The sequence below is a fragment of the Tursiops truncatus genome, chromosome 2 (genome assembly GCF_011762595.2).
Source record: "Tursiops truncatus isolate mTurTru1 chromosome 2, mTurTru1.mat.Y, whole genome shotgun sequence".
In the NCBI taxonomy this organism is placed as follows: Eukaryota; Metazoa; Chordata; class Mammalia; order Artiodactyla; family Delphinidae; genus Tursiops; species Tursiops truncatus.
The window spans coordinates 85,617,118-85,641,374 of record NC_047035.1 but is presented as its reverse complement, the minus strand read 5'-3'; the positions used below and the strand labels follow the sequence as shown (position 1 = coordinate 85,641,374).

General features: G+C 37.0%; 1 protein-coding gene across 7 annotated transcripts in view; it reads left to right on the top strand.

The window, feature by feature from the left end:
• TTBK2 (tau tubulin kinase 2) overlaps positions 1–24,257 on the top strand; it is a 144,936-nt gene that overhangs the window by 64,436 nt on the left and 56,243 nt on the right. For 6 of the 7 annotated variants that reach the window (XM_019935369.3, XM_073800833.1, XM_073800834.1 and 3 more), the window contains 4 exons: positions 3,315–3,388; positions 9,970–10,110; positions 11,894–11,998; positions 22,350–22,415. In XM_019935369.3, the coding sequence (XP_019790928.1) occupies positions 3,315–3,388; positions 9,970–10,110; positions 11,894–11,998; positions 22,350–22,415 (386 nt within the window). Of the gene's footprint in view, positions 1–3,314; positions 3,389–9,969; positions 10,111–11,893; positions 11,999–17,208; positions 17,370–22,349; positions 22,416–24,257 lie in introns of those variants that run through there. The other variant, XM_033851562.2, reaches the window with a different exon arrangement.

Below are 24,257 nucleotides of genomic sequence, written 5' to 3'. Positions count from 1 at the left end.
CACAGCAATTTGTCTATAATGTAGAGCTCATCATACTGTATTACAATTTTTTGTTTAAATATCTGGGCTGCGAATTCCTTGAGGGCATGGGTCTTAATTTATCTTGTATTCCTAGTGCCTACTTTAGTTTTTGGCACATAGTAGGTCCTCTTGTCTGTGTTTTGTCATAGTCTTTATCTTTTAGTTTTAATATTTATTTACAAGGTGTTACTTGACTTTAAAATCTGTTTCAATTGTTTCTGGCGTAATGGATAAGAACAAAGGCTCTAAAATCAAACTGCTCCATCATTTTCCAGCTGTGGGGTCTTGAACAAAGTACTTAACCTCACTAAGCCGCCATTTTCACATTGGAAAAATAGGGAAAATAATAATACTTATGCTATTAAGTTGTGAGGATTAAGTACATATAAAGCATTAATATAATGCCTAGCATAGTATGCTTCCTATTATGCATGCTTTATTAGTTATTGTTATTTCTATTAATTTGTTCATTCACAAATATCAGTCAGGTGTTTCACTCTTTGCCAGGTACTGTGGGGTAGGTAACAGAACAGACAGACATGGTCCCTGTACTCATGGAGTGATACCTCAGTTTGTACTAGTTATTATAAAAGTTATTTTAAGAATTGCTCTAAGTGGTGGTGAAGAGTTACTGTTTCAGTTAAATTGTAGTTTCTCCGTACTTCCAAAGATTTATACATATTTACTGAACTAACTTTATTAAGTAGTTTCATTAATTGCATATATCTAAAATATAAGATCAGTAGTGTACTATGTTATAATGTATGAGATAAGAACTCATTAAGCTCTTGCCTAAAGCAGTGAAGATGTACCAGGGAATCCTAGAAAATTTGCTACTGACTTTGTGTTTTTGGTTACCCAGTATAAAGGGTCTAGTTTATTTGATTTTTATCGTTTTAAAAGTAGGATGGTTTTAGTATCAAGAGATAAATAGTATTCTGACGTGACTTATCATAAAGACATTTTTAAAAGGGCATTCCTAGAGGAGTTAAATTTCACATGGTCTTTTGTTATTAGATGATTTAAACGTCTTTGTAATAGAGATGCTGCGTTTAAATGTTACATGATAGGAAGGTGGAATCTTGAATGGATAATAAGAAAATACTTTAAAATGATTTTTTAATTGTTTCTATGAAGCTGAGGAAAAGAGTAAGTTACCAATTGGTGGTCATTTTAATCCTTTCATCCTTACTACAATTTATTAGATGACTTAGTTTTGCAAACATATGTAAAATATATGTAAGGTGATGTACATACATTGTACACATTGTGAATTATTGTTCCCATTGCACCTGTTCTTGCTAGTTATGGCTCTTTTCAACAAAAGCACAGAGAATGAGAGAACAATGTGACAACCTAGATGCAAAAGAGAAGTGTGGAATTATTAACTAAATTAAATCTGGACTGTATTTATATTTTAAATCAGTCAGTGGACTAATTCTTTTTGATTGTTGGGATGTATTTCTTAACAGTCTATCAAAATTTGTCATTCTAGCTCTTGGTCTGTGACTTCCTCTCTTTTTAGGCAAGCTTATTCAAAGATTGCCCTCATTGTCTCATGTTCCATTTACTCTTTAACCCATTATAGACTAGATTCTGCCCTTTCCACTCACCAGTGACTTCCTAATTTTTTATATTAATGAGCACTTCTCAGCCTTTCTATAGTATTTGTCACTGGCCACTTCCACCTTAAAATGCTCTTCTCCTTTGGATTCTGTGATCTATATCCATTTCTTATAGTTTGCTCTCAGGCTGTTACTGTTTCCTTCATGGGCTCTTTTATTTCTGCTCATGCTTTAAATGGTTCATTTTGTAGAATTCTGTTCTTCGGTTTCTTTTCTTCTCATTATTTATTCTTTCAACTTGGAAATCTTCATTTATGTTTGTAGTTCCATCTGCCTTCCATGAACCAATCCTTCCCCAATGTATTTCTGGAGTTCAGCTTTTTGTCTCAGCACCAGGCTTGAAATTACAATTGTCTACTGAATTCAGCTGGTTGTCCTCAAACTCAACATTCTGATATCCCTTAAAATCTATGCAACCTACTATATTCTCTTATTTTGGTACAACTTTTACTTGTGCCAATTTCTAGTCAAAAAGTATATCTTTAGTATCTCTCAGATTTATCCTGTTTTTTAATCTATCTATAATACATAAGATTCAAAAAAAAGGTTCAAACCCTTATTCTTTCTCTTGAGATATTGTAACTGTCAGCAGAGTGACCATTCTGCCTCCATATTTGAGCTCTCTGTAGTCGATCTTCCTCATTGCTACCATAGTGATGTTCTAAAATGGAATGTTTTAAGTGTTTATCTTTTAGATGCTTCTCACTACACAGCAGTAGTTTCCAAATACCTGGATGTTTCAAAATCATCCATGGCCTGTCTGCTTTTGGGTCATTTAGAGAACTTTTGAAAGCTCATATCCTGTATCTTCCGCCACAGATTCTGAATCAGTATAAAGTTTAGGAGTTTTCAAAAAGTTTCCCAGATGATTTTGATAAGCAGCCAGGGTTGGAAAATATTGACTTATACATATGGTTCAGATTCCTTATCGTGGAGTCCAAGACCCTTCTGGATTTGGTGCCTGCCTGTTTCTCCAGCATCATCTCATTCTATTCTCCCTCCCTTCATTAACTGTTCTCCAGCCTGATTCCCTCTTCTGGCCCTGGAATCCACCAGTCCTGATCCTCTTTTAGCACCTTTGTTTGCTTTTGCTGAATCAGGGGCAGGACCCTAGCCTCTGTCTGCTCCATCTCTGCTTCCCTCTGCATTCTAGCCACTAGCAGCTCCTTGGATTTCACATGTGGAACTCAGGTTGAAAACCGCTGAGCAAATCCAAATCAATAAGGCCCAGAAAGACGAAGGGACTCACTGAGTCTATAATGGTGAATGGCAGACCATATCTAAAATTCAGGGTTTATATTCCTAACATAGTTCTTATTTATCGCTCTTCTGTGCTTTCAGATGTATCATGTCTGGGCAAGTTGATCTGAAATGACCTCTTAATTCTTTCCTTCCTAAATAAATTATCATTCATTTGTTCCCTCATTTACTTGTTTATTTATTCATTTAGTAAACATTTATTTGACTACAGAAAGAGCAGTGTAGGATATGGAGAGAGATGGGTAGAAAATTTGAATAATACTAATTTCCTGTCCTTAAGGTTCTTAAGATAGGTTCTTTACATTCGATCATAAAATACTATACAGAAAAACAAATTATTAATTTTTAAGAAGAGAAACTATAGTATAACCTTTTCTACTATCTTCTTTCTTTCTTTCTTTTATCCAGGGAAAGACCATGTTTGTAGATTTATTGGCTGCGGGAGGAATGATCGATTCAACTACGTGGTCATGCAGTTGCAGGTAGGTTACTTTGAAAATGTATCTTAAAATTGTCCAGTTTTGATCAAAATACCTAATTATAGTAGATATGAATAAAATTAACAACATTCTTGGTATCATCTCAGAATGTTTTATACTATGCAGATGGAACTTTAAACAGACCTGATAACAGATTTTTCCAAAGATGGAAGGGTTGTCTCTGTCAACTATTTAGTTGATGCATATCTTCATTGATTGTCATCATTGCAAAGTTTTTGATCCCCACATGGATTGCTGGATATAATATGAGTTTTGTCCTATCCCTGTCCCTTCCTTCTCCACCTTTCACTACCTTAAGGGCTCTAGTTTTCCATTTTCACAAGTATCAACCTTGACTGCTTGAAAATTTAAAAATAAGATGAGATAGAGGAGAAATGCCATTCCTCTTTCTCTTTATCATTAACATAGCTCTGTTCCCCTATCCTTTAGATGGAAAGTGGAGTTGGGTTGGGTAGCAGATGCAAGAAATTCAGAAAGGGAGCATTGAAGTAATGACTACAACAAGGAGAAGAGAGAAATCACCCCATTCTCTCTGACACTGCCTCTGCCCCTGAATGAACACACACACACACACACACACACACACACACACACACACACACACACACACACACACAGCTCTGAACCTGTAGTCACCATCAGGTGACTATGTGTGACTATGTGTGACTATGTGTAAAAGCCATAGTTCAGGGACTTCCCTGGTGGTGCAGTGGTTAAGAATCTGCCTGCCAATGCAGGGGACACGGGTTCGATCCCTGGTCCACGAAGATCCCATATGCCACAGAGCAACTAAGCCCGTGTGCCACAACTACTGAGCCTGCGTGCTGCAACTACTGAAGCCTGTGCGCCATAGAGCCCATGCTCTGCAACAAGAGAAGCCACCACAATGAGAAAGCCCGCACACCACAATGAAGAATAGCCTGTGCTCGCTCCAACTTGAGAAAGCCCACTTGCAGCCACAAAGACTCAACACAGCCAAAATAAATACTAAAAAAATAAAATAAAATAAAGGCCATGGTTCACTTTGCTGCCTAGTTTAGGGTCCTCACTTCATCTTTAGCAAAGTTTGTTTTAGGCATTTGGTTCTTTTATTTATTTATTTTTTCAACTTAGCTACATAGTAGTGATTTCAGAGACATAGATCCTGGCCTAAATTCTTCCTCTTCTTTTTTTGTTTCCCTCAGCTATCCTTCAGCATTTGATTTAGATCTATAGATATTAATCTCCCTGCAGACTGTAGCCTTAAAGTCTTTGAATCATGTGATTCACTACTCTTGAGCCAGCATAGTTTTGTTTCTTCAAGTAGCTATCCCTGTATCTTTTTAGGTCATTAGTATGGACCATTCTGTCTTTCACTTTGACCAATAATAATATAACTTTTTGTATGCTATTTTATAGTTTTCTTCTGGATTTATCATGCATCTTATTTGATCCTTATCATATCCCCTGAAGAGGATAGGACAGGTTTTATCCCCATTTTGCAAATGAAGAGACTTAAGCTCAAGGAGGTTTGTGGTTTGCCTGAGACTGACTAACTTGATGGGTGTTAGGACTTGATGGAAGCCTGAGGCCAATATTCTTGGCACAATAAAACTATTTTTGTCTTTAGGCTACTACTGACTGGAGAACATGGACAGTCTTTTTTAGTCTGCAGCCTCTCTCTCAGTCCTAGCATATACTCGGTTTTATTTTATTTGCACTTAACCTTAGTCTCACTTTCTGGAAATGGGAAGGCTCCTAGTCTGGGAGGACTAAGGAGGCTGGTGTGTATCAGATAACGATGGCTTTTGTGACCTTTGGCAAGCGCCTATGGACCCATACAAGAACCTTTCAATTTGACTTGCATGCTGTATTCTTTCCTGTCATGCGGAAATTAACCCACCATTAACCTCCCATCCCTACAGTTATGGTTGACTTGATTTGAGGCAAGACTAAAGCTGTTATAACTGTTCAAGGGTTCTTTCTCTTATTTGACATACTGAAGATGGCTGCTGGGGTTTCCCACATATATTTTAATAAAATGTATATGCTCAGACCCAGCTTCTCACTGACATTTCTAATTTTTTCTAAAAACCCTCATTGTTCTGAAGTTAACTTCAGTCTTTTCCTCCTGGCAATTCAGTTATATAATATCTGCTGTTAAAAATTTTAAGGAATAATCCTGTTTCTCTTGTAGAAATTCTAGCTATTTACCATTAAAATGGGTCTGAAATCTAATAGGGTTCAAGCAGTCACACATGTTTCTTTTCTCATTTCTACTAGGAAGACCTTGGCCAGGTCTCATTTCATATCCTGTCACTATTGAGGCTTTACATGATCATCCTTAGTATAGCCAAAGGGTGATATTTTGTGATAGGCATATCACCTAGGAAGGGGCAAAAAATGCCTGTAACCAGTACAGATGTGGATCTAGATTGCCTAACATCAGGACTGCTCTCTCTCTATATTTTATATATATATATATATGTATATATATATATATATATATGTATATATATATGTAAGCCCAACTGCTATATATTTTGAAACTTTTTATTATTGTGGAAAAATTAAACATAAAAGTAGAGCGAATAGTATAATGAATATCTATGTACTCACCACCCATCTTCAGTCATCATCAATATATGGCCAATCTTGGGCTTCCCTGGTGGCGCAGTGGTTGGGAGTCCGCCTGCCGATGCAGGGGACACGGGTTTGTGCCCCGGTCCGGGAAGATCCCACATGCCATGGAGCGGCTGGGCCCGTGAGCCGTGGCCGCTGAGCCTGCGTGTCCGCAGCCTGTGCTCCGCAACGGGAGAGACCACAGCAGTGAGAGGCCCGCGTACTGAAAAAAAAAAAAAAATGGCCAATCGTATCTGAGGTGTAGTCTCTCTTTCCTCTCCTTCCCCAGATAATTTCAAAGAAAATCCAAGGCATATTTTATCTGTAAGTATATCAATATATATTTCTGAGAGTCAAGGATTCTTTTTTTCCCACTGTTAACCATAATGCACAATAGTATCTTAATAACATCAATTATCAAGTCAATCTTTAGATTTTCTTGATTGTTTCTCTCCCTTATTATTATTTTTTATATTTGTTTTACTTGAATCTGGTTCCAGACAAGGTTCACACATTGTATTTTGTGCATACATATCTCTTAAGCCTCTTTTAATCTTTAGGTTCCCTCTCATTTTTTTTTCTTACAGTTTTCTTTTTGTTGTTTGTATTGTCATTGATAAAAACAGAGTCATTCGTCAGGCAGAAGTTTCCATATTCTGGATTTTGCTGATTGTCTCCATGTGGTGATATTTAACATGTTCTTCTGTCCCCTGTATTTTCTATAAACTTGTGATTAGATCAGGTTCCACTTTTGTTTTATTTGGCTAGAATACTTCAGAGGTGGGTTGTGTGCTTCCTATTTGTATCACATCAGTAGGCAGTGTCTGGTGGTCTCTCTTTTAGTTATGTTAAGATTGATCAGTGAGGTTTCAGGGCCATCAGCCTCTCCATCCATTTTAAAGTTCCCAGTGATTTTTCTTTTAGGTTTTATCAACCCATTAGTAACCACTGCCTAGATTCATTACTTCAGTGGGGTTGCAAATAACACTGTTGTAATTTTATAATTTCTTCTTTATTAGCTGGAATTCTTTAAAAAGCACTCCACCAACTATCAGGTTATCCTAAGGTACATTTCACACAGAAGGGAAGGACTAATGTTTGATTCTTTTATTTAAAAGTTTTCAGAATAATGAGTTGGTTCCTCAGTAGGGAACCTTGATAGCATCCTTACTTTCTGATTCCTCTTAATGATAAATGGTATTTAGAGATGACAGTCTAGATGCTATGGGTGCCTGCTGCAGTTGGGTTGGTCATTGTTTTAAATTCTTTTCAAGTGGATAGGTTCAGGATTTTTTTTTTTTAAAGAAAAAATATATCATAGTTCATACTGATATTTCCAGTTCAAATTTGTGGCGATAGAATTGCTGGCATATAACTTCTTTGATTTTGTGGCGATAGAATTGCTGGCATGTAACTTCTTTGATTTTATATTTTCATCTCTTTGCCTAATATATGTGGATGAAATGATATGGTTAGAATTTACATGAGAATAATCCAGTATATGTGTGTAGGAAGGGAGATGTTGTGTGTTGCATAGGGGGAGGGGAGGAGTGGATAACAGATGAAACAAGATTGGCCGTTAATTGATAATTGTTAATTCTGGGTGATGGATAGGTATATGAGAGTTCATTCTTTTTTTAGTGGCTGCATAACAGTCAGTAAGATGACTGAACCATAATTTATTTAACCATTTCATTTATTGATGGATGTATAGATTGTTTTAAGTTTTTATCTATAACAAATAATAATCACCTGTAATATATAGCCTGAAGTATAATTTGGTGGATCAACCTGCATGTATGTACCATGTTAATAATTCTTTTCCCCATACCCTTGCCAGCTTTGTTTTTATCTTCTCACATTTTGTTAATTGATACCTTAGATTTATGTTTTAAAAGATTTAAAATTTAAAAAGCATTACTAATATCATAAATACACTTTAATTGATTTCCTTTCAAAAACTTTTATGATGGCAGAATTTGTTTACAAATAAAGTTCCAGTATTACCTTAGGTATATATTTGGCAGTCAAAATACTGATTTTTGAAGGAAAAAATTATTGAAATGCTAATAAAAGTTATTAGGTACATGACCTCATGGGATTATAAAACTCATTGCCCTAGATTATCAGTCATTTTACATTTGCTGAGGATGTAGAGAACAATAAAATAAATTCCACTAACATTAAAAAATAATAAAAAAGTTAACTACCAATTAATGCTGTGGGAAAACCTCATTTTTAAAGAGGAAATGAAGTATTAAAGGCTCCTGACTTTTCTGTAATTTTTCAATTCTTGTATTACTTGATTACTATTTAATATTTTATTTTAAATGGTATTTAAGTCACTTAAGAATTTATTACTTTTTCAGAAGTGAATTAACTGTCTTTAGTTGAGGTAATGGTATTAGTGGTATTAATCCCAAACATACACTATAAAATTTTGGGTATAGAAAGATTAGGATGTTTAAAATTCCCTTGTGATATAGGAACCAGTTTCCATTCTTTGGGAGGTGGAACTGCAGCATCCTAGCCTGCTCTTCTCATCAGATTGCTTGTTTGAAACCTATGCAATGAGGAATCTTCTGGGTAGAGCAGCACTGTGCAGTGGAAAAAGAACACTTTCCAGTCAAACAGACTTAGATTTGAAGAACAGTTTTACCTTAACAGGTCAGAATTATTTAAAGTCTCTGAGCCTCAGTTTCCTCATCTGTAAAACAGGAATAACTTCTATTTAGGGTACTAAGGACTAAATACAGTCATGAATGTAATACATCCGGCACAAGCTAGATAAATTCATTGCTTTTATCTACTGCTATAAGTAATCGAGTGTTTGTTTCATATCATTTTTATTTATAATAACAGTAATTAGCATTTATTGAGTACCTAGTGTGTGCCAGACAGTATTCTAAACACTACATGGATCTTGTTTAATCCTTACAAAACAGTGTAAGGTAGGTATTATGGGCCCCATTTTATAAGGAAACTGTGACACTGAAAAATTAAGTAGTTTGTATAGGAATATGTTAGGCAATAATGAGGAATTACTTCCCTGTGTATATCTTTTTTCTTAAAGCTTTTTTTTTCAATTAATTAATTTATTTTTTGTCTGTGTTGGGTCTTCATTTCTGTGCAAGGGCTTTCTCTAGTTGCGGCAAGCGGGGGCCACTCTTCATCGCGGTGCGCGGGCCTCTCACTGTTGCAGCCTCTCTTGTTGCGGAGCACAGGCTCCAGACGCGCAGGCTCAGTAGTCGTGGCTCACGGGCCCAGTTGCTCCGTGGCATGTGGGATCTTCCCAGACCAGGGCTCGAACCCATGTCCCCTGCATCGGCAGGCAGACTCCCAACCACTGCGCCACCAGGGAAGCCCGTATATATCTTTTTTAAGTAATCAAGACTATATTTTGTTATAACATCAGTGACAAAGGAAACGTGATGACTCAGAAACATATTATAGACGTAGAATAGACAAAGACAAATACTGTATGATATCACTTATATGTGGAATCTAAAAAATACAATAAACTAGTGAATAAAACCAAAAAGAAGCAGACTCACAGATATAGAGAACAAACTAGTGGTTACCAGTGGGGAGCGGGGAGAGAGGGGGTAGGGGCAGTATAGGGATAGGAGATTTTTAAAAAGGGTTATTATGGCATTATATGAAATCATGTATGAAACTTTAGAAAATTGTGAAGTTCTATAGAATTTAAAGAATCCTTCATTCAGAAAAAAAAAGTTAAAAAGAAACATAATATGTTAAAAAAACTTTGGTTATTCTTAAATTTCTCCGAAATATTCATGCGTTATCTTAAGAGAATCTCTTCTCTTGAGTGAGAGGCTCATGATTCAGGTAAAATCCTTGCTATTTCAGTCAAAACATTTTTTAATGGTAAATGAGCAATTCTCTACTCTTCTCTTATACATTTAGTACAGTACTTGAAAGTGTTTATTTGGTTTCCACAGGGTCGGAATCTGGCGGATCTACGCCGTAGCCAGTCCCGGGGCACATTCACCATTAGCACTACTCTTCGGTTGGGTAGACAGATTCTGGAGTCTATTGAGAGCATCCATTCTGTGGGATTCTTGCACCGAGACATCAAACCGGTAGGGAGCCTTTTCCTCCAGATCACAGAATGAGTTTGCTTAGTACTCTTAATCTTATGATGGGACACAGTAAATTACAAATGTAGCTTTCTATATTAAATACAAGGTAGTATTTTAATTTCTGTGGCAAAGATGTAAACTTAAAGTACATGTAACTTGCCTTTTAATTAAAAAAATGATAATTACAAACTATAACTTATAATAAAGAGCTTTTCTCATACAATGAAAATGTTGCTCAGCAGCCAAATTAAAAATTATTAATGCTTCACTATTATTATTGTATGTGTTAACATTGTCAGTTACTTAGCCTTACACCTAAATTAATAGTTATTCTTTGGATTTCTTTTTCCTGATATTGGTTAAAAATATGTACATATGTTGCTTTCAGATGTTGGCATTGTGTTCTTTGAACTATTTCTTTTTTTTTTTTTTCTTTTTTTTTTAAATTAGAACCTTTCAACACTCTATTCCTCTTCCTTGCTTTTTTTTTTTTTTTTTTTGGTGCGGTACACGGGCCTCTCACTGTTGTGGCCTCTCCCGTTGCGGAGCACAGGCTCTGGACGCGCACGCTCAGTGGCCATGGCTCACGGGCCCAGCCGCTCCGCGGCATGTGGGATCCTCCCGGACCGGGGCACGAACCCGTGTCCCCCGCATCGGCAGGCGGGCTCTCAACCACTGCACCACCAGGGAAGCCCTGAACTATTTCTCAAGTGACAAATTATACTTATAAGAAACCATCAATTATGAAGGAGCTTGATTTTTCTCCTGAGTGCTACAGTGCCAATATATAGTATTTTTTTCTATTCTGTCTTTTCTTAGAAATTGTCATTTCTGTAACTGTGAAATATGTCTTTATTTTCTCTTTCTTGGTTTTTGTATTACAAGGAGAAATAACCCATTTCTGATATGCTGTATTTACTATAAATTTATCATATGTTGGTTGTTGCAGTTGAAAATTATTTCCATCTGTTGCTACATGATTTCTAAAATTAAACAGTTTACATGAAAATGCCAACTAAAATTAACATAGTTGAGTCAGACTTAATGTAACATAGATTTCTCCTGCTTTTATTTTTATGTCAAGTTAAACGTCATTTTTTGAGAACCATGGTGATTGAAGAGTTTCCATTTTGATTAGAAAGCTCCCTAAGTAGAACAGTATTTTAAAATAAAACAGTATTTTAAAATAAAAGCTAACAATTCTATAACAATTTGACTTTTGACTTTAAAAAGAAAAATTCCCTTATATACCTACCTTTGCAAGTTTGTGGTCATTTAATGTTACATTTATTTTTATTAAGGGAAGAATGCAGAGTGTATTTTCCTTAAGTCTGTTTTGAAATGTGTCCTTGAATTGTATTTTAATTTTTACATGTAGTGAAATTCAGGTTCATGATGCTTATAGGAAATTCATTTCAATTTCTGAACTATGTATTCTATTTTGCTCACTCCTCGTTCCTCCCATTTTAAAAAGTAAGTAGTGACTTAGACTAGAATTTCAAGGAACTTAGAGTACTGACTCCAGTTAAGTCAGTGTTGTGTTTTATGTAAATTTATAGTCACATAAATTTTTTGTTGCTCAAAGTTCACCTGATTCTAGGCATTAATAGAACCCACAGCAAAATTATGTATTAATATCCAGTAAACATCATTGACTAGAATAGTATATTTGGGACATGTGTATTATATAGAGTTTAAATAGAAGAATTAAAATAGAGGAAGGATAAGGTATAAGGGCTAAGTATAATAATAATATGTATATTTTCCTTCTTTATTTTTCTAGTCAAACTTTGCCATGGGTCGCTTTCCTAGTACATGTAGGAAATGTTACATGCTTGATTTTGGCTTGGCTCGACAATTTACCAATTCCTGTGGTGACGTCAGACCAGTAAGATTTTTCATGTTATTATTAAATATTTGAGAATTAACTTATTATTTATAGTGTCACGCTTTTTAAAGAAATGCTAATTGTGTATCAGAATGGATGTCATCCAAGAAGTATCATACAGATTTTATGATTACTTTATAGGTGGTGTTAATTAATTTTATTATTGAGAGTTGTGGCTTTTAAAAACATGTACATTAGACGCAGATTTAGAGTGGTCTTATAAGAGCACACATTACCACTTTAGCATCAAGGGTCTTTTTTGCAGTCTGAGTCTCTGTACATCCTGTACTTCTATTTCAGTTACCGTATTTTTCATACCCAGAATTTCCATTTGGTTCTTTTTAAAAATTTCTCTTTAGTGATATTCTCTATTTGATATGGCATTGTAATTACACTTTCCTTACTTCTTTAAGTAAGGGAAAGCTTTCCTTTATTTCTTTGAACATATTTATAATGCCTACTTTGAAATCTTCTGTTATATCCAACAGGAGAAGAATGTAGTCATTCTTATAGTCAGTTTCTGTTGCCTACTTTTTTTTTTTACATGTATGGGTCACACTTTCCTGTTTCTTTGCATGTCTTATATTTTTTTGTTGTTGGAAACTGGACATTTTAGATAATATATTATAGCAATTCTGGGTACTGGTCCTCCCTTCCAGGGCTTGTTAGTGTTATTTGCTTATTTATATGTTTAGTGACTGACTAGATTATTTTATCCTTCCCCCCCATCCCAGCACATAGTGTTAAGTCTCTCTCTCTCTTTTTTTAAAATAAATTTATTTATTTATTTGGCTGTGTTGGGTCTTCATTTCTGTGCGAGGGCTTTCTCTAGTTGCGGCGAGCAGGGGCCAGTCTTCATCGCAGTGCACGGGCCTCTCACTGTCGCGGCCTCTCTTGTTGCGGAGCACAGGCTCCAGACGCACAGGCTCAGTAGCTGTGGCTCACGGGCCCAGTTGCTCCGCGGCACGTGGGATCCTCCCAGACCAGGCCTCGAACCCACATCCCCCGCATTGGCAGGCAGACTCTCAATCACTGCGCCACCAGGGAAGCCCTGTTAAGTCTCTCTTGTTGCCCCTCAGGGAGGTGCAGCTTTAGGTCTGCCCATCGTCACCCTGGAATGACAGTGGCACTGGTAGGGCTCTCCTCCACACTTTTTCTGACCACATCCAGTTATTAAACCTGCTGATTGCTGGCTGATTGCTGTGTTGCTTAAAACAGTGCCCCAAGACGTACATTCCTTGACAGACTAATCCAATCAAATTGTGGCTCCTAAAATGGAATAGTTTGGGGGTTTTTTGGCCGCTGCTGCAGGGTTAGTTCCCTGACCAGGAATTGAACCTGGGCCCTCAGCAGTGAGACCGCAGAGTCCTAACCACTGGACTGGCAGGGAATTCCCTTCTGAGGTTATAGTTTGATGTTTGTTCTGACCCCAGACGGGCTCCCCCACCTGTCTTATTCCCCTGGTTCTCACCTGGCCAGCCTGTGGTCTAGGCTGTATCCTCAGATCCACAAATCCTCCCAATTCTCTGTACTATAACCTCCACTATTAATGAGAGGGTCTTAAGTTTAATTAACTTCACTGTTGCAAATGAAATAAGTTCCTTTGGGAAGAGATTGGGAGATAAACTTTTTTACGGCATTCTTCTGTCTGCAGACAAAATCTCTGACCGAGGGCTCTGGAGTTGGGGGTGAGGACTATGGCAGACTTCTCTCTGAGTGACATCCTCTCTTGGGAGCAGGGCCCTCTGGTTGAGATCGGGACAGTAGCCTGAGGTCTCTTGGCTTGACTCTCCTGGCATGGAACCACTGCTTCATGAGCCAGGTGAAGGGCTTTTGGGGCCCCAGTATTTTCAGCACATCATGCCCAAGGTAGAGCCTTCATTCCATTAGTGGAAGCTGGGTGCAAGAAAGGGGCTTCCACCTCTGTACCACGCTTGCCCATGACAGCCTCGTCAGCAACAGGCAGCTGGGAGAAGATGAGAAATGCTGAAGTCCTGCTCCTACACGAAGAAAGCCCTCTGGCTCGGAACTGGGGAAGGAAGGAGCCCTGTGTTCTCGGCTGCAGCATCCTGGAGTGGAGCCACCCCTGCTGATCTGGAAGAGAGAAAGGAGGGGGAGCGGTTTTGGTTCAAATACCATAGACTCTAGCTTTTCTTACTGACTTTTCATGAATATGAAATAGCTGTTTCATCATTTGTTGTTTGCTTGAAGGACCATTTCCAGAGGCTATGGTTATTTTTTTAAAATGTTTTTACCAGTTTTACTGGGGAGCAGGTCGTTAGAGCTCCTCATATTGTCATACTGGCAGTTGATCTCCCCCTACAGTTCTTTAATGTCTACTTTTTTTTTAAATTTATTTTTTAATTGAAGTATAGTTGATACAATGGTTGTGTTATAATGTCTACTTTTATACTTTTTGTTTCAACTTGGTACTGACTGTGATTTTCATTTCTAGCAGATTAGTTGCACAGAAGTTGAAACACTGGTTTTGAATGAGCTAATAACTATATAATAACAGACTGTATACAATAAATGTAAATTATATTTAAAATATAGGCACATGAAAATTTAAGCACCTAGAAATTATAAGACAATCTTTTTGGTTCCAGTGAAGGTTTTGCATTAATAGATAGCAAGGCAGGTGATGAATTTGGGTCCAGTGCAGCTTATTAGACTTGAATATATTTCTGGAGTCTCATTTCTATTCCAAGTATCTTTTTTTTTTTAGTTTTTAGAATATTATGAGGTTATTATTTATTCACTTATAAAACCCTTATTAAATGAGCACAGATTATGTGTGAGGCATGGGTCTAGGTGCTGGGACTGCAGCAGTGAACAGCAGACCAAAATGAGGTTCTTATGGAGGTTATATTTTAGTGGTGAAGACAGATAATATACAAATAAATACATAATTTTAGATTGTGATAAATTCTACAAAAAAAAAAACCAGCAGAAAGCAGGGTATTGACATAGAGAGTGATGGGCAGTGAGGCTAGGAGACTATTTTAGAGGTATTAGTTAGAAAAGACTTCTCTAAGGAGGTATTTAGTTGAGAGTTGAATGAAGTATGAGAACAGGCTGTGTGATTTTCTGGAAAGAGAGTGCTCCAGGCAAAGGGAGCAGCAAGTGCAGAGACTGAGGCAGAGTAAGTTTGGTTTATTCAAGGAAAAGTGGGGAGGCCACTGTGGCTGTAGCATGGTATAGCATAGTGTGGTGGGTAAGTGGAGAGAGACGAGTTTAGGAGGTTGGTAGGCCCCAGAATGTGAATGATTTTGCCAAGAGATGGATTTTATTCTAAGTGTGATAGGAAGCAGGGTTGTTGCATAATATGTTACATGCTCTGTCAATAAGCTAACTATAGAGTTATATACAGAAGTAGGTTATATTTAAAACTTAGCCACATGAGAATTTAAGTGCCTTGAAATTGTGGAAGACTATCTTCAGTTCTATCAATGTTCTTGTATTAATTGGTATTTGGGCAGGTAAAGAAATTAGTTTCTATGTAGTGTATTGGATTTGAATATATTTCTGGAATCCCACTTCTATTCTGAACAGCAGTTTTTCAATTCTTAGGACTTTTTTTTTTTTTTTTATCACTCTGTGAAGAAGAGACTATTGAGAGCAAGAGTAGAATCAGAAAGACAAGTTAAAAGGCTAATGCCATGGTCCAGTGGTCATTGCTGGTGGCTGGGACTTAGGGCATTAGGGTGGTACAATGAACATGTGGAAAATGCTTATATTTAGGATATGTTTTAAAGACGTATTTAACAGGACTTCCTTCTGGATTTGATACTGAAATGTGAAGGGAAAAGAAGAGTCAAGAATGACTTCTAAGTTTTTGTCCTGAAACCATGATAGAGATGAAGGCTGAAGTGTGGGAAAACGGAAGTTTTATGAGGGAAAAGCGGAAGTTCTCTTTTTTTTTTTAAAGCTCAGGTTTTTTTTTTTTTAATTTTTAAAATTTTTGGCTGCATTGGGTCTTCATTGCTGCGCACGGGCTTTCTCTAATTGCGGTAAGCGCAGGCCACACTTCGTTGCGGTACACGGGCTTCTCATTGCGGTGGCTTTTCTTGTGGCGGAGCACAGGCTCTAGGCACGTGGGCTTCAGTAGTTGTGGCTCGAGGGCCCTAGAGTGCAGGCTCAGTAGTTGTGGCGCATGGCCTTAGTTGCTCTGCAGCATGTGGGATCCTTCCAGACCAGGGATCGAACTCGTGTCCCCTGCAATGACAGGTGGATTCTTAACCACTGCACCGCCAGGGAAGTCCCCGGAAGTTCTATTTTCTAAAAGTTAAGTTTAAAATGCCTCTTAGATTCTAGATGGAAATAATAAGAAGTTGACTTGATATAGTAATCTGTAGCTCAAAGGAGATTATCAGGGATGGAGATAATATAAATTTAAGAATCATTTGCTCCCAGTGTTTAAAAATAAATGGTAATTTAAAAAAATGGAACTAGGTTAGATCAGCTAGGGAAAAGGTATAGCTAGAAAAGAGGAGAGGTCTGAGTCTGAGCCGTTGAGACACTTTAGCAACTCTATAATGGATAGAAAAGAACTATGAATTAGCAAAGAACAGTGGGGAGGAGGATTGGCCAGTGAGGTAGGAGGAAAATCAGGAGAGTGTGGTATCTTGAGAGCCAAGGGAAGAAAATGCTTCAAATATATGGGGTGCTACTGATGCTACTGATAGGTCAAGGAAGGTAGGAGAACTGAGAACTGATCATCTGGATTTGGCAAGGTGGAAGTGACTGGTGACTTTTATAAAAGTGGTTCTGTAGAGCAATGAAAACTTAATTGGAGTAGGTTAAAGAAAGTGTTGGGGAGAGGATGTGGAGAAAGGGAATATAAGTAAAACAAGGAAGTAGTTGTAAGGAAAGTAAAATCCTTTCCTCCTTCCCTAGTTTATTTTTTTTTAACGTCAGCTATTGTAGCATGCTCGTGTTCTAATATTAGTAGTGCTCCAGGAGACATGAAAAAAATTGATGATGTAGGACAGAGCAGGAACAATCATAGGAGCCAAGTTCTTGCAAGCTGTTAGGGGAAGGAATCCTGGCACAATGGTGAGGGTAGCCCATTATTAGAGCAAGAACACTTCTTCCACTGTAACTGAGAAAAGGTAGAATAAATGGACACAGATACAGGTAGGCATTTAGATTTGGTGGTGGAAGTTGAAGTTCTCTCATGGCTTTTATTTTCTCAGTGAAGAAAGAGACAAGGCCTTTTGCTGAGAGTGCAAAATGGTGTTGGAGGTTGAGGAGAGAAGAGCACGTGTGAAATAGTTATCATGGAAGGGGAGAGAGCAAACTGACTGGGAAAATATAATAGATTGCTGGGCTGTGCTGAAAGCTCATTTGAGTATGATGGTAATTTAAGGTAAGATTGTCAGTACAATCCTTTTTCTCCATATACTTTTAACTGCTTGTTTACAGGTACAGTTTCGTCTATGAATTGAGTTTAACCGGGGTTGGGGTCAGGTTAGCACTATGGAAGAAAGAGGGAATATCATTGTGGTCGAATGTAGCCCAGGCTGTGTAAGGAGTTAACTTTCCCTTTATTTATGTGTTAATAGCTAGTTCCTTTTAGAGTTTTTATGCCAGTAGGATTTCATAATTTTCTTTAAAACTCTTAAATCTCAAGTAAAATTACTTTCTTACTTTTTGGATCATAATTATGATTGAAATCATTTTCTTATATTGTTCCACTAATATAAAATCAAAAGTTGCTTGGGTAGATTTCTTTTATATAGTACAATTTTGTTTATTTATTGCTTTTAAGAAACTTGAATTGAGTTGCTTGGATTCTCTAGGTATGCCATCATGTTATATGCAAAAACCAATATTTCCTTTTTTTTTTTTTTGCCTTGCTATATGTATTCTAGAAGAGTGTAAAAAACATATATAAAAATTTTAAGGAAGAATGTCAAAACATCCATGGCCTCCATCTAGGTTAAGAAATAGTTCATTACCACCTTAGAAGTGTTCTGTGGGTCGATCACTTCCTGATCACATCCGTTTTCCTTCTTCGAGCTCCTTCAATGGAGCTTACCGCGAAGATGGAAGTGTCTGTATGTGTACTGTCTTATATGGTAGCCACTGGCTACATGTGGCTATTGAGCACTTGAATTGTGGCCAGAGCAAGTGAGGAACTGAATTTTAAATTTCATTTAGTTTTAAGTTGCTATTATAGTGGCCATTGCAGCCATAACCTACATTCTATATTTTGCATTAACCAGTCCCTTACTTTGCTTTCTTCTTTCTTCTATAGGCCCGAGGGTACTTGTTTTGGAGTATGGAGCAGATTCAGGGAGCTGTTGTAAAATAGTACAGTTATCATGTACCCTTCACCTAGCTTCCCCCGATGATGACATCTTACATAATCATAATACGTTGTCAAAACTAAGAAACTGTTATTGGTATACTATTATTAACTCAAGTACAAACCTGAGTCAGATTTCACTATTTTTTACATACACTTTTCCTTTCAGGGGAGGGGTGGGTATATGAAATTTTATCATACATGTAGATTCATATAACCAACAGCCCAATCAGGATATAAAACTATTCCATCACCACAGAGAAACTCCCTCAAAACATAAATGTGTATTTATTTTTCCAAACTTATGATATAGGATTGTCAGTCAGAATGCATTACAAAGGGAATGATGGATCCTATCTGTTACACTAGCGATACTAGCAAGTTGTTTATGTGGTTGGTTTTGAGAGCCTCTACTGTTTTTTGTTCGTTTTTTATGAATTTATTTATTAACTTATTTTTGGCTGTGTTGGGTCTTTGTTGTTGCGTGCGGGCTTTCTCTAGTTGCGGTGAGTGGGGGCTACTCTTTGTTGTGGTGCGCGGGCTTCTCATTGTGGTGGTTTCTCTTGTTGCGGAGCACGGGCTCTAGGCGTGGAGGCGTCAGTAGTTGTGGCACGTGGGAGAGCCTCTACTGTCTATAACCTTTAAGATGTTATTAGTTGTATCAAATAGGGATGTGAGATAAAAAGGGCTTGTGGGCTTCCCTGGTGGCGCAGTGGTTGAGAGTCCGCCTGCCAATGCAGGGGACACGGGTTCGTGCCCAGGTCTGGGAAGATCCCACATGCTGCGGAGCAGCTGGGCCCGTGAGCCATGGCCGCTGAGCCTGCGCGTCCGGAGCCTGTGCTCCGCAATGGGAGAGGCCACAACAGTGAGAGGCCTGCGTACTGCAAAAAAAAGAAAAAAAAAAAAAAGGAGTAGCGTGTGTCTCTGTATATATATTTGCAGTACTTTGGTCCATACAGTTTTGGAGTTGAACTTCTCTTTACTTAGTGATTTGAATCTGCATGTTCATGTTTTCCCTCCTGGTTTAGAGGATGCCTCAGTTTCTTTAGCCCTTGAGCTGGCATCTTACATTGGCCCTTTGTGTCTAAGCTCTTGGAATGCCATGTTTTCTCTTGCTGCTTCCTTCTTAACCATTCAGCTGAAACTTCCAGTGCCTAGGGCTATAGTGTCCTACTTAAGAAAAAATTTTAAATGTTACCATTCCAGAATTTCATCTATTTTCTTATTTCCATTGAGGGTTTTATTACATAGTTCTTTATTACATAGTTATTATAAAATATTGGCTCTATTCCCTGCACTATATGATACTTCCTTTTAGCTTATTTATTTTATATATAGTAATTTGTATCTCTTAATCACCTACCCCTGTCTTACCCCCTCCCCATTTTTCTCCCCAGTGGTAACCACAGTTTATTCTCTTTGTCTGTAAGTCTGTTTCAGTTTTTTTTTTTTTTTTTTGCGGTACGCGGGCCTCTCACTGTTGTGGCCTCTCCCGTCGCGGAGCACAGGTTCCGGACGCGCAAGCTCAGAGGCCATGGCTCACGGGCCTAGCCGCTCCACAGCATGTAGGATCTTCCTGGACTGGGGCACGAACCCGTGTCCCCTGCATCGGCAGGTGGACTCTCAACCACTGTGCCACCAGGGAAGCCCCCTGTTTCAGTTTTTTATATTCATTTGTTTGTTTCGTTTTTTTAGATTCCACATATAAGTGATAACATACAGTATTTGTCGTTCTCTATATGATTTATTTCACTAAGCATAATACCCTTCAGGTTCATCATGTTGTTGCAAGTGGTAAAATTTTATTCTTTTTAAGGCTGAGTAATATTCCAGTGTGTGTGTGTGTGTGTGTGTGTGTGTGTGTGTGTGTGTGACATCTTCCTTATCTATTCATAAGTTGATGGACACTTAGAGTGCTTCTATATCTTGGCTATTGTAAATAATGCTGCTATGAACATTGAGGTGCATGTATCTTTTTGAATTAGTGTTTTCATTTTCTTTGGATATATACCCAGGAGTGGAATTTCTAGATCATATTGTCTATGAGCTATTTTTAGTTTTTTTTGGAATCTCCAGACTATTTTTCATAGTGGCTGCATCAATTTACATTCCCACTAACAGTGTATGAGGGTTCCCTTTCTTCCCTGTCCTCACCAACATTTATTATATGTGTTCTTTTTGATGATAGCCATTCTAACAGGTGTGGTTTTGATTTGGATTTCCCTGATGATTAGCAGTGTTGAGTGTCTTTTCATGTGCTTCTTGGCCATCTATATGTCTTCTCTGGAAAAATATCTATTCAGGTTTTCTGCCTATTTTTTAATCGGGGTTTTTTTTTTTGATACTGAGTTGAATGAGCTGTTTATATATTTTGGATATTAACCTCTATTGGTCATATCATCTGTGAATATTTTCTCCCATTCAGTAGGTTGTCTTTTCATTTTTTCAGTGGTTTCCTTTGCTGTGCAAAAGCTTTTAAGTTTAATTAGGTCCAATTTGTTTACTTTTGCTTTTGTTTCCTTTGCCTGACAGATCTAAGAAATTGCTATGATATATGTCAGTGTCTGCTTATGTTTTCTTCTAAGTAATTTATGATTTCTGGTCTTATATTTAAGTCTTTAATCCATATTGAGTTTATTTTTATATATGGTGTGAGACAATGTTCTAATTTCATTCTTTTACATGTAGCTGTCCAGTTTTCCCAGACCACTTATTGAAGAGACTATCTTTTCTCCATTTATATTCTTGCCTCCTTTGTCATAGATTAATTGACTGTAATTGTGTGGGTTTATTTCTGGGCTCTCTATACTGTTCGATTGATCTATGTGTCTATTTTTTGTGCCAGTACCATGCTGTTTTGATTACTGTAGCTTTGTAGTATAGTCTTAAGTCAGGGAATATGATACCTTCAGCTTTGTTCTTTTTTCTCAAGATTGCTTTGGCTTCTAGGTATTTATTTTAATAAAACATGCTCTTAGGTTACTAACCACTCTCACTTTTTATTTTCTTTTTCTTTAAAGATGTTTTTAAACATAAGTTTTGGAAATACATTCATGTGGTACAAAAATAAAAGAATTAAAAATTCATCAAAAGTAAACACTTCTGCATTTTGAAAACACACTGTTAAGCAAATGAAAAGTCAAATCACAGACTGGAATAAAATATTTGCAAAACACACATCTTACAGAGGACTTTATATCCAGAATCTATAAGCAATTCTCAAAACTCAATAATAAAAAAACAAACCTATAAAAATAAGCAAAAGATTTGGATAGGCATTTCTTTAAAGAATAGATACTACAGATGGCAAATAAGTACATGAACAAATTCTGAACATCTTTAGTTATTAGCGAAATGCAAATTAAAACCACAGTGAGATACCATTACACAGTAATTAGAATAGTTAAACCTAAAACACTAGACAATTCTAAGTTCTAAGGAAGGACAGAAATCAGAGGTTGCCAGCCAGAAACTGGGAGTCAAGGGGATTGACTATAAAGGGCATTAAGGGAACTCTTGGGGTAATAGTACCCAATAATTTAAGTTTATGAATATGTGAATTACATGTGCAGGGAGAGGTACAAGTTGCCACCATCTTTGAATTGAGTTTGAATGATATAGCCAAGACACAAAGATGTTGGCATCTTATTTTACTTAGACCGCATGGTCTTAATATACTTATTTGTAACCAGAGCCTGAATATTAATGTATATACTATGATGCTTGTCATGAAAGCTTTTATGTTTTCTAATATACAGAGTTTATTTGTCATAAATCCTACTTTATTTTAAAATGGTAGAAAAAATGGGATTCATCGATAACTAAAATGGGACTCATTGATAACTAATATGTTTTAAACATACGATTTAGAGATATTCTCTCTAATTTTTATAATTTCACAATTATTAAAAGTGTTAGAAATTTAAGTAGTGTTTTCTTCACAGTAATACACGTTTCTCCCTTCTACTTCATGGGCTTAAGTGTGCTGAATCTTATGCTATTTAAAGCTCAGTTACTATTCTTTGCTTGGTTTTGTAGCCTCGAGCTGTGGCAGGCTTTCGAGGGACAGTTCGTTACGCATCAATCAATGCTCATCGGAACAGGGTAGGTATCTGAACTAGATTCATGGCTGTATAAGCATGCTGATGCTTGAATCAGATTGACTTCTTTACATTAGAGTACAGAGGTGTGGAAAGTGCTTGGGAGCAGAAGGAAAGGTGTTAGAAATACTAATGCATGGTATGATGCATAGTGGATAGATAATAGATGTGTGCAGCTGCATAGAAAATAAAATTTAATTTGGCAGAAAATATAATGGCTAATTATATATATGTCTATGGAGAATCTTGTGTCCTTAATTAGATATAAGTATTAAATTTACTATAGAATTTTGAAGAAAGAAAATATCTGTGTTCTATTTCAAGAAGTTATTTGGGAATTCATACTATCAATACCTAATGAAGGAGGTCATTTTATCTGTAATATACATCTAATCTGTGATATTCCCCTCTCCATCAAACTTGTTTTCATGAAGATCTAAAATATAACAACTTAAAATTTTTTTTTCATCTTAGTACATTATACCTCTCCTCTTGAGTTAAATTAAAAAAATTTCTCTCTCTCTTTTTTTAACTTTGATCCTTTTGTTTTGCTCTAAATTTTTTTTTCCTCATCCTGAACCTTAGTTATGAATAGGAAAGGTGGGTACTTTATGGATTCTCAACTGTTGAACTTGTTTGGACAGAGTTGAGAAATATAACAAGTGATTCCTTGATTAAATAAATAGAAATCTTTTCTTGGTCTTTTGTTACCTTATTCTTGTTCTGTGAAGCCAAAACTGCTTTAATAAAAACTTGACCAGGACTTCCCTGGTGGCGCAGTGGTTAAGAATCCTACTGCCAATGCAGGGGTCATGGGTTTGAGCCCTGGTCTGGGAAGATCCCACATGCCGCGGAGCAACTAAGCCTGTGTGCCACAACTACTGAGCCTGCACTCTAGAGCCCGCGAGCCACAACTACTGAGCCCATGCGCCACAACTACTGAAACCCACGTGCCTAGAGCCTGTGCTCTGCAACAGGAGAAGCCACTGCAGTGAGAAGCCTGCACACCTAAACGAAGAGTAGCCGCCGCTCACCGCAACTAGAGAAAGCCCACACACAGCAATGAAGACCCAACGCAGCCAAAAATAAATAAATTTAAAAAATAATAATAACTTGACCAATGCTAAATGTAATAGGAAGAGAATGCTGTAGTTTTATATGCTATGCTTTAGTTAATTTGGTTTCTTAGGATGTGATTATAAATTGAAAATAGGAAAAGTATTTTTATCAGTGTGTAGCACTCTGCTGAGCATTTTAACTCATTTGGTTTGATTCAGTGTTGTTTTATTTTATGGTATTTAGTTAATTATTCTACCTTGAAAAGAGGTACGCATCCTCCAGATAGATTCTTGCGAAAGTTTAGAAGTACTATGCTTTCTAATTAATTCTATTAAAGAATATGTCCACATTGGAATCTTTGGAATAGGACATTCTTTTTGAGATAAGCATAAACATTTTCAGAGATCATAATAGCTATATAAACATTTTCAAAATAGCTGCTAGAAAGAGATTTTATATATATATATATTTTTTTTTTAGTTTGAAGAGTAGAGATTTCTTCTAAAAGCCTTTCCAGCATAGAGTGCTCTATCAGTTGCTCTGTTAACCTGCTTATTATTCTTGGTAGAGAAATTTGATAGTGTATAGCAGTGGTTCTTGCCCTTCATTTCTGCTCCCAACACACCTGAGGAGTAGAATGCTTTACACAGTAACACAGCTTCACAACAGTGATTGTCAGTGTATGTGGTGACACAGGAGTGCAGCTAGTGGAACCTTGAGAGTGTCTTGTCTAATTTAAAAAGAATTCCCAGGTAATTCTAAAATATACTTCTTTCTTCCATACTCT